At 43.1% G+C, this 11372-nt stretch overlaps 1 protein-coding gene across 2 annotated transcripts; it reads right to left on the bottom strand.

The window, feature by feature from the left end:
• Positions 1–21: 21 nt before the first annotated feature.
• On the bottom strand, positions 22–10897 carry mon1bb (MON1 secretory trafficking family member Bb). Of its 2 annotated transcripts, none has more exons than XM_061687720.1 (6): positions 10714–10897; positions 9314–9408; positions 8599–9132; positions 6140–6932; positions 4940–5087; positions 22–1961 (listed from the first exon to the last, which is right to left on the bottom strand). In XM_061687720.1, the coding sequence occupies exons 2-6, from the start codon at positions 9390–9392 to the stop codon at positions 1734–1736; spliced, it is 1782 nt and encodes a 593-aa protein (XP_061543704.1). In that variant the 5' UTR covers positions 9393–9408; positions 10714–10897; the 3' UTR covers positions 22–1733. The 2 variants fall into 2 exon arrangements, with proteins under 2 accessions (XP_061543704.1, XP_061543705.1); XM_061687721.1 differs by having other exon boundaries at positions 8599–9129.
• Positions 10898–11372: the final 475 nt, after the last annotated feature.

Raw genomic sequence — 11372 nt, 5'->3', positions numbered from 1 at the left:
CAATAATAAGATGGACAACAGTTTTAGTATTAATTTAACAATATTTTTATTGGTGTGGTTGTAGAACTGCAAATAGTGACAACAAACCCACCCTGCACATTCAACACTTACGTACTTGTGCTACCTGGGGCGGGGGATTTCTTAATACTATCATAGGCGTAGACTCAGACTATTTAAAGTGACATCAACAACACATGAATGATGAGGCTGCTGTATAAAGAGCATCTTTAAGAAACGTGACATAGAAAACGGTTCAGGAATTCTCTACCCAAGCACATTACAATGATAAATAGTTTCAAGTCCTGCTGATGAAAACACTTAAATACGGTGAGTTGTAACAGATAAATATTTCCTGTTTGGAATATTTTATTTTTGCACTACAAAGGAGTATTAAGGCCACACTGTAAAATAATTATATCACGAGAATATTATAAGCAGTTTTCGAAAAGTCGAAATGATGCATCTTCCAAGATGTATTTTGTGAGAAGGAATATTTTTCAGAGAAAAAAAAAAATTTGCATGCGAATAGTCGTATTTATTTTTCATGAAAAAGTGTTCTGAGAAAAATGTCGTAGTTCTATGAGAATACAAGCTTATTTTATTCCTATTATATTAAATTTGAAATTTAACAAGGGCATCAATTTCCTTGAATAAAAAGTTGTAATCTTATGAGTGTATTTTTTTAAGGGAGAAAAAAAGTCTTCATCTTAGAATAATGGAAATTTACTTTAATATGTTCTATTTTTCATGAAAAAATTCATATTTTGGCGAAAAATCATTCATGAAAAAAGAAAACTTTTTCGCTCTGCAAAAACAATGTTTTAGCTATAAAAAATAGAACATTTTATCTTAAAAAAAATTACTTTATTCTTGAAAAAATATGACCACTTGTAAGTTAGTGACTTTTTCCCTGAAAGAACACCACTTATTGTCCCCCTAAAATAAAGCATTTTATCCTGAAAAAATATGACTTTATCTTGAAAATATACGACTTTATTCTCGTAAGATTCAAACTTCCAACACAAAAAAAGAAATTTTGAAAAAAAACACAAAAAATATATAGAAACAAATACAACATACAGGACAAAAGTACAACTTACCTGGAAAACGTATCGTTAGCCGACTTACATAATTGCGTAAGTCATTTCTAACTTACTGACACATCATCAATAAAAAATATAGATGGACTTGCTAAACTTTTTTTTCTTAATGTCAGTTATCCAGGGCCTGGTAATCTGCAAAGGTTGAATCGAGGCAACTGGACTCTTCTTGTTGAATTCGTTGTGTTTTTGTCCTGTTTTCTGAAAACGTTCAAATATGACTGAGACAACTATGCAACTGGGCTAACGATATGACTTTTTATTCTCGTAATATAATATTCTATGTGACCCAAATTCTCTCTTGAGTCCTCTAAGGGCTGTACTAAACTGATGACAAACAAACAACAGTTTATTATTATTATCATTCTATCTTATGAGCAATTGTGGGGTAAACGTTTTTGGGGCTCTGAGGTTTTATTGCAAGGATGTTCTCGTTTGTCCATCTCCACTTGCATAATAATCCTGTTAAAGAAGTCTCCCATGCAATACATTCATTGTTTGATAAAACTAAGTAAAACCACTTAAATATCGCTGTCCATCGCCGCTTCCGGCTGAAAATTAAAAGGTGTTCCTACCGCTTGCTTTTGCGTCCCCCGCTGGCAAGTGTCAAAATGTAGCGTTTGATGGGTCCCCTCATAGCAGGGACAGGAAGCCGTTGTCAGCAGAGTCCGTCGGCTCCGCCTTGGCCCCCCGCAAGCTCTTCGCGGGGTTAGGCGTGGTGGAGTACTTGGGCGGGTACCTGATAAAGAGACGCTCCTCCTCCTTCTTGATCCAGCGGAGGAGCTTGGTGATGACTGTGATGGCGCACGCCTTGGTCACCAGTGGACTGAAGCACGTGTACAGCTCGAACTTACTTGTCACCTGCGCAAAATAACCAAACAACAATCCTTACACCTGGTGCCTGTGTCCCCATTCTCACTTTGACAGATCCTCTGCATGATTTTGAAAGCTGTTCATGATTTGAAATCAAACAGTACGAAATGTTGTATTGAACAATAAACAACCCATCTGCCACGACCAAAGTTGAAACAATGAATTCTACACGGGAGAGTACAAAGTTGGGAGTGTGTGAGATTATTATTTTAAAACCTATTTACTCAAATTTGTGGACAATATTCAGGCTGGTCGGCGTGGTCTTCTCCAAGTCGGCACTACCTCTTCCTACGCCCTGCCCCGGGGGTATTTAACTCTAAACTCACACCTTTCTCAGGGAGTTGAGTTCAGGCTCGTCTTGTTTTTCCTCTCCTCATACCTTGCGGGCAGCTCGCCAGCCGGTCTGGCCGTCGGCCACCCGTCCCTTGTTTCCACTTTTGTGCGGGCACACGGCTTGGTAAACGCGAGCCGGGATCGACGGGACATGGCTTCCCAGCCTAAACGTGGGCCTCCACTAAGCGATCAGAGCCGCTACTACGAAGGTACCGCGTCCGCTCCCAGCCAAGCGGGATCGCTCTGAAATTGCCAGCGAGCCGCGAAAGAGACAGGAAGAGAAACGGGCACTTCTCCCAAGAAGGCTGACTCTGACTCAACGCATTAAACGCCCATTTAGTTTAGCCCAGCGACCACACACGATGTCCTCGTGTCCATTTTCGTATGCCTCATTTTCTTTCTTCCGTTTACCCTTAGTGTTATTTTCCCTTTGTAGTTGTGTGTAAAATTAATAAATAATTAAATATACCATAAAATTCCACTCTTGGTCGTATTTTGTGTGTGTTCTGAATTTAAGTCAACCTCTGGAACCTAGGACTCAAAATGTTATAGAGTGTAGCAACCTCCAGATTCTGAGACTTATTTAAAAAGGTTTGTTGTCATTTCGCCTAAAGTTAAACATGAAAAATTTGACGCGGTACCCTTTGAAACAGTTTGATTTTAACAATCGAATCGAATTTTACGTGAAACCGGAAGTAACGCAAACATCGCTCCCGGTTTATTACTTTATCCTAAATTAATTACAATTCTTATTTCATACATAATCGCTACAATAGCTTTGTAATAAAGATAAAGCCATCTTTGTTGTTACTATGGTGACCATTGATCACTTGCCAGTAGTGTGTCAGAGTGGTGGAGCAGCTAGGACATCTTAAGATCACGTGTACCGAGGCTAGTTTGTATGTAGCACACAGGCTGAGTCAGAGAGTGACAAGCCAATTAATTTCCCCTCTACCAGTACAGTAGTGGCTTGAGATATGTTTAATTTGTTCTGTGACCACGCTCATAACTCAAAACACTTATATCTCAAATCATCTTTGCCAATTGGAATGAATGGAAATGCCATTATACTGTTCTTGCCAAATATTTGTTTTTTTTATTTTTAATAAGAAAACAATAGCACTCTATGGTATTGTACTTTAAACAAACGTACAGTAATTACAATGACAATAGAATGTAAAGAAACAACCATTGCTGCCACATTTTTTACTTCAATTCATTGAACACTGTGGTGTTCCTTCTGGTGCGTCCGTATATACTGTACAACGAGACTGTCTCACCTCCTCAGTAAGCTGCTGTAATAGTAGTCATTCTTCGCAGAGGATAAGGAATATATGCCTGTGAGTATTGTTATATTACATCATGTGTTGCTGCACTGATTGTGTGCAAACATCCATTGCTTAATGGGTCATAATGTTATTAGTAAGACCATCTATTGCGTTTTGGGGTGTGTTTCCATTAAGCTAACTGACTTTCCAAAGGCAAAGTTATGTGGTTTGGTTAAATAAACATTGCGTAATTAGCTTTATGTTTTGTTTGACTATGAATGTCATCTCTTTTTTTTGAAGAAATGTTCACGATCTGTCAAACTGCTGCTTGCTGTGAAGTGAGTTGAGTTCACTGCCAGCATACAGCGCTCCTCTCTCTGCTTTTTGCTCACAAGAGAAAGAAATTGGCCGAACAATAGCTCATAGCTTGAAAAACTCGTAAGTCGGGTCACACATATCTCAAGGCACCAATTTACTTGGTAGTTGTGGAATAGCCACGACATCTCGTCTTAGTTTAAATGAATGTGACAAAGTTGTAATTTTGGAGAGAAGTAATAATATTGCAAGATTAGTCAAATTTTATGTATTATTTGAGGAAAAAGTCTGATGTATTAGAAAAAATATTTTCAAGAAAAAAAAGTCTTCAGCAAAGCGTAATTTTTTGTTGTATTTTTGTGAAAAATTATATTTAAAAAAACGAGAATAAAGTCTTGATTTGGGGGGGGGAAATAAGTTGTATTCTTTTGACAGCAGTAAGATTTTGGGTTAAAAGCCCTAATATTACAAGATTAAAGTTAAAATTTAAGGGGAAAAAAAGTTTACGAGAGAAGTTTAATTCTTATGAGTGTGTTGTATTTTGTTTAAGTCAAACTTTTTTGCGGAAAAGAAAGTAAAATGTATTGGAAGCCCATTTTTCCTAACTAATCCTTTGAAGTTGTAGACCAGCCAGCACACCTAACATGTTAGTTCACATTGCTGATTCAAAACTTCAAAGAACAGCGCCAAAAGTCATAGTAACGGTACACAGCATCTTTGTTATTACAAAGGCAACTAATGATGCCTACTTTAGCAATCTATAATAGTCAGCCAATCAAGACACTGGTCTTACCTTTAGTCAAGCTTTAGTGTACGCTAATCAGTATTATAATTTGCACATTTCCTTACTCTGCTTTGAAGAGTATACACATGAAGTTAGAGCAAAATCAACACTACGTAGTTGATCTAAAAATTTAAAATATTTTTTATGGTGCTCTGGTTTGTAATATAGGAAGCCAGCATGTTTGACATTTCCATGGTCACTTGACTTTACTGTTCTGTAAAAGTGCCATAGATTTTAAATAAGAGCGGAGAATAGCACATACGCACCCATGCTAGCAGAGTTTCCCTCTCGGCCACGTGGTAGATGAGCTTGAGCGGTCGAGAGCTGCTGTGGATGCGGCTGTGCATGGAACGGTAAAGGTCCAGCAGCCTCATTTTCTCCTCCTCGTTGTGGTATGGGGCCTCCATCTCGGGGCTGGTGACATCAACAAAGTCACCATTAGGGTCATACACAAGGATCCATTAAAAGCGGACAGGCAAGACAATTAAATGCTCTTCCACTAGACGGCAGAAGATACATAATTGTGTATGCACCTGTTACCATTCATAAAACACACACACAAACAAAACACGCCTCTTCAGAAAGTAAAATCGCCTAACCTTTACACCACCTTTTCTTAACCTTTGTTGGAATACATCATCGGATCAAGGGGAGATGAAAAGGTGCCTCCTTTTGAACATAGGGAAGGACAGCACCATTTCAAATGAGTTCGACTCAAAAGTTTTCCTAACTCATCGCGCGACGGCAAGTATTGCTGATGCAAGTCTCTCGCTTGCGGACTTTACCTCCAAAATATTTGCTTAATAATAAAATTGTGGGCGGCACGGTGGGCGACTGGTTAGAGCGTCAGCCTCACAGTTCTGAGGTGCGGGGTTCAATCCCCGTCCCCGCCTGTGTGGAGTTTGCATGTTCTCCCCGTGCCTGCATGGGTTTTCTCCGGGCACTCCGGTTTCCTCCCACATCCCAAAAACATGCATTAATTGGAGACTCTAAATTGCCGGTAGGCATGACTGTGAGTGCGAATGGTTGTTTGCTTCTATGTGCCCTGCAATTGGCTGGCAACCAGTTCAGGGTGTACCCCGCCTCCTGCCCGATGACAGCTGGGATAGGCTCCAGCACGCCCGCGACCCTAGTGAGGAGAAGTGGCTCAGAAAATGGATGGATGGATAAAATTGTGGGTCACATATCTCCTTTCCTTTCGTATAGGTTGGTCAGGAAGAGTAAGCTTTGCTAAAGCTGGCTCAAAAGTTGCATAGAGGCACCTTTCCTAAACATGTTTAGAATTAATTTCATTAGAATTAATAATTTCAGCATTTAGACCAGTTCAAGGTAGACCTGGCTTTGCTTGCCACAGTCAGCTGGGAGAGGCTCCAACTCACCCACAACCCTGCAATTTGCTGGTGACCTAATGAAGACATGCACTATAGAACACCACAAACAAAAACATGAAATAAGAAGAAACAGACCTGGTGAACTGTGTGAGCTGGCGGTGGTTGTCGGGCACGTCGAAGGGCTTGTACATGAAGTGCCTGAGGTCGGCGACGCCCACCTGGCTCACGCTGTATGACTGCACCTTGGCGATGAGGCCCAACGAGCCCTGCGCCATCATAGCCTCCTCGATGCGCCGCTTGCACTCAGCCACGGCGTAGAAGGCCTCTTTGTCAGTGGAGAGCAGCAGCAGGCACACGGTGCACTCGGGCGGGTCCAAGTAAGAGATGTACGCATAGAAGTAACAGTCGGGGTTGAAGAGCGGCAGGCAGATGGGTGTCCAGATCTCGCCGGCCTGGAAGGCGGAGGAGGCGCCGATCAGGTTGAGCAGCAGGTGGACGTCAGCAGGATCCAAACGTGCGTCCTCGATGACCGCCCTCTCCTGCACCACGGTCAGCAGCTGTTTCTTAGCAATGAGGATGGAGAAGACCAGGTTGGGCGTGATGGCCTTCTGCAAAATTTGGCTAAGGGAGTCCCTGAGGGAGGAGGCGAGTGGCAGGCAGTGCACGGCTTCCAGTAAGAAGCTGGGGTCCGAGTCCACCAGGTCCAGGAGGCCGTCCAGGATCTTCTCAGAACCCGCCAGCAGCCGCCGCAGGTCGTAGTTCTTCTTGTGCTCGAAAATGCGCGAGATACTGGCCTGCGTGAGCATGCTGATGATCTGGTAGTAGACGTAGAGGAGCTCCCCACGCAGCTGCTGCTCCGATTGCTGGCTGCTGGACACGCACACTAGCACCAGGGGGCCTTTCTGGAGGAAGACCACCGTGTGCTCCTCTGATGGACGCACCATAGAAATACACTTTTAGCTGCAATTCAACAGTTAAGACTGGATTTCCTCTAATAGGCCTTGGGGGACGAATGACTTCAGAATTTTTGTAGTCAACGCTAAGGTCATGCTGGTCGAGTAGACGTCGATGACGCCATTGATATTTTTTTCAGTTGTCAACTCGCTGTGTGCGCTTTTGCGTCCAAACACAAGCTCGCTCACTCACTCACTTTTCATTAAAGTGTCCATTGCACGTGATTTTGTTGTATTTCAGGATAGACTTGCATATTTTGCAAGTGACCGCGCTAACACTCTCGTTTAGCAAAATATTTTCACACATTTGAGGCAGTGTTTCTAGTTTGCTGTGCCAACCGACCACCTGTTGATTTCAGCAAGGTGTCCGTGTTGTTAATGGCAAAACACATGATGAGTGTTGAATTGACTTCATGCTACTATCGTCATTGCGCAGTGAAGTAGATGAGTCGGCTACAGTAGAGGGTAAATATTAAATATTCACAGCACTTTATCACATTTTGTTATGTTACAGCATTTTTACAAAATAAAGGACATTCTTTTTTTCCCTCTCAAAAATCTACACACAACAAAAAGAAATCACATGCCTTTCCTCAGTACTTTATTGATGTACCTTTGTGGTCTTCCATCCATCCATTTTCTGTACCGCTTTATCCTCACTAGGGTCGCGGGCAGGCTGGAGCCTATCCCAGCTAATTTCGGGTGAGAGGCAGGGTACACCCTAAACTGGTCGCCAGCCAATCGCAGGGCACAGAAACAAACAACCATTCGCGCCGACTGACAATTTAAAGTCTTCAATCAACCTACCATGCATGTTTTTGGGATGTGGGAGGAAACCGGAGTGCCCAGAGAAAACCCACGCAGACACGGTCAGAACATGCGAACTCCACACAGGCGGGACTGGGATTTGAACCCCGGTCCTCAGAACTGTGAGTCAGATGTGCTAACCAGTTCGGCACCGTGCCGCCCCTTTGTTGTCTTGTCTTTGTTAATTGCAATTTAGATTCAGCTACAAATTATATATCAGAAATTGTATTATGTCACATATCAAAAGTGTTTTGATATGCAATCAATCAACCGTAATATTAATAAGTCACCAGCAGAGCGATTAAACACATTTTTTAAATGTATTTTAAAAATTAAGACTTGATTTTTGTATTTTAAAACATATATAATAGCATAAATCGAAATCAAATAAAGATAAAATAATGATAAATATAAAAATTTAAATGTATCATACAAGGCGGTGGACGACTGGTTAGAGCGTCAGCCTCACAGTTCTGAGGACCCGGGTTCAATCCCCGGCCCCGCCTGTGTGGAGTTTGCATGTTCTCCCCGTGCCTGCGTGGGTTTTCTCCGGGCACTCCGGTTTCCTCCCACATCCCAAAAAACATGCTTTAATTGAAGACTCTAAATTGCCCGTAGGTGTGACTGTGCGTGCGAATGGTTGTTTGTTTGTATGTGCCCTGCAATTGGCTGGCAACCAGTTCAGGGTGTAACCCCGCCTCCTGCCCGATGACAGCTGGGATAGGCTCCAGCACGCCCGCGACCCTACTGAGGAGAAGCGGCTCAGAAAATGGATGGATGGATGGATGGATGGATGGATGTATCATACAAATGGTGTATTTTCATGACACTCACCTGAGTAGACGGAACGTATGATGTTATCTCCACTTTGCACAAAGGACACTAGCGCCATCATGACGCCCATCGTAGACGACAGAGCTTCTTCGCTGCCATAGCGTGAATAGATGGGCTTTCCGGCTTCGCTCAGCACAAAAACGTGTTTCCTGTGCCGCCGCCAACTTTCTGTCGTCACGTCCTCGTCACGGTGGGACACGCCGTGGGCGGTGGGGGGAGATTCCTGGATGCCAGTCTCCAGCAGTGGCGACGAGCGACCCTTCACGCCGAAGCCTTGCTCCTCCAGCTTGGCCTTGGCCAGCACGGTGACAACAAATTCTCCAGATTCACTTTGTGCACCGTCCACAACATCGTCTTGGGGCTCCTCGCTTTCTGGCTCGGTCGCCGGGGGAGGATGAGAGCCTTCTGTGTCCTGGGGGGGTTCTTCTGGAACATCTTGTGTCTGCTCCTCATCATGGGCAGCCTTCCTAGCCACTAGATCAGGAAACATGTGATTCCCTAAAAGCGAAAGTGAGGTTGCCAGGGTGTCTGCTGCTGAGATGACAACACAATAGCAAACAGGATATGTCATAAGGAGGTGAAAGAACAGTGTAGTATTATTAGCTTTATGGTGTGGTGAAGACTCTCTGTAACTTCCACTAAAATCCCAGGCTAAACTTAAAAAGGTGAATTTGTGAGTAGTGAACCGCAAATATGCAGGGGATTGCTGGGATACCTGGTGTGTTGCCTTCTATCAGTGGACCACAAATCTTGACTCCCTGTGTCTCTCCTTCTTGATGATTCTCCATGTCCATGATACCATCCCAGTCACTAGAGATATGAGGGGGGAAAAGGAAAAATAAAACAGCTGGCAGCAAGGTGAAATAGAGGTTAGCAAGAGGCCTTGGGTTTGAATCTTGGCTCAGGCTCTCCTGTATGGAGTTTACATGTACTCCCTGTGCTTGCCTGGGTTTTCCTCAGAGTACTCCGACTTCTTCCCACATTCCAAAAACATGCATGTTAGGTTCATTGAAGACTCTAAATTGTCCATAGCTTATAATGTGAGTGTCAATGCTTTTTTTTTGTCTACATGTGCCGCGCAACTGGGTGGCATCAAGTCCAGGGTAGACCTCGCTTCTCTTGCCAAGACAGCTGAGATAGCCTCCATCTAACCCACGTCCCTGTGCTTGACCGGCTACCAGTCTAGGGTAGACCCCGTTTCTCCCACTCGATGTCTGCTGGGATTGGCTCGAGCTCACTCTGGATCCTGAGATTGACTGGCCATCACTCCAGGGTGGACAAACGATTTTTCTGGACTAAAGTCTGATAGTATGGGCTCCAGCTCACCCCAGGTCACGGACAGGCGATAAGTCTAAGGTGGTCACTCGCCAAATGTCATCTGGGATAGGCTGCAGCTCACCCGCAATGTCAATGAGGTTAAATGCTGTATAAAATGGGTGGATATTGAGCAACTAGATGCTTTCCTGTGTGTCGGTAACTTCCATTAAGTGTTCTATGGTAATCATCACATTTGTCCTCTTTGCAGGTAGCCTCCTGCTGCAGCATCACAAATAAAACACTAAAAAAGCCAACTGAAAGTCAATTGCACACACGTGTTGAGTTAAATCTGAGCCTCACGTGATTTGCTGATATCTCGCTTGACGAGTTTATTATAATTTGGGGTCGTGTCATAAAAGACATCCCAAGACTCTTGAACAGGAGCATAAATGAATGGCAGCAATTATACTAGCGTCTTGTCACATGACAACAGAGAAAAGCTGCTGCTAGAACATTATAACGTAAAGTGCACGGTGGAATTCTCTATGCACGTCGAGATAATACCGCACCACAAATGCAGAAAGCCGAGTATTCAACTGTGATTTACTGGTCACCCTGAGGTTAACATTTCGTTAATAATTAGCATTCAGTAGTACCTATGTTTGTACTGTTAGCTGACACGCCACGGTGAAGGGGTATTTTCAATTCATAGCATATATTTGATTAAAGTAAGTGAATGTTGATGCTAGCGTAGCCTGCTAGCAAGCGACACACTCACTCACAGTTGACTGAATGTCCCCGTCTTAACAGTTGTTACAAAAGCGAGCTGCAATCAGAACAAAAACGGGTTGAACTTACGATTTTGTGTACAGACGAAAGCTGGATTCCTAAACTGCTACATGAAGTCTCTCGCTGGTCGCCAGGCTTGCATTACGAGCCGTCAGTGATAAGAAAACAAATGTTCCTCTTACCTCGCGAGATACATCCGGATTCGGTGACGCCAAAGCTCATTTACCCAATCGGCACGCTCGTTGCGCCGGACGGCCCCACCCCAACGGTACGTTTAAAACGGCGGCAAGAGCAAATTCTTCTTTCGAAACAGTTTTAAATGTTAAGGACGCTTTTTTTCAAGACCTAGAATACATAACTTTGTAATAATAGTAATAGGCAATGATTGTAGTCTATATATGCTTTTGACACCAGCTTGTTTCAGTTGACAATGTGCTACGTAAACTACGTAAAATCCAATACACTCATCCGACCACCGGAAATACCCAACGTAAATTACGTCACGTTGCATATGCATAACGGAGGGGAGTGGAGTCGACCTACAAAGACATTTGTGTTGATTCTGTGAAATGTCCCTTGAAAGACTGGTACACCTATTCTGGCAATATCTCTGTGCATTACTAACGAATTCTGGAAAACTTTACCCCGGTTTATTATAGATACTATTATATTATTATTAATATTATATACTCAGACTTCACTCTTCAATGGAAAAAAATATTGTTTGG

This window comes from Phycodurus eques, chromosome 10, assembly GCF_024500275.1.
Source record: "Phycodurus eques isolate BA_2022a chromosome 10, UOR_Pequ_1.1, whole genome shotgun sequence".
In the NCBI taxonomy this organism is placed as follows: Eukaryota; Metazoa; Chordata; class Actinopteri; order Syngnathiformes; family Syngnathidae; genus Phycodurus; species Phycodurus eques.
This window is presented reverse-complemented; position numbering and strand designations above follow the sequence as displayed.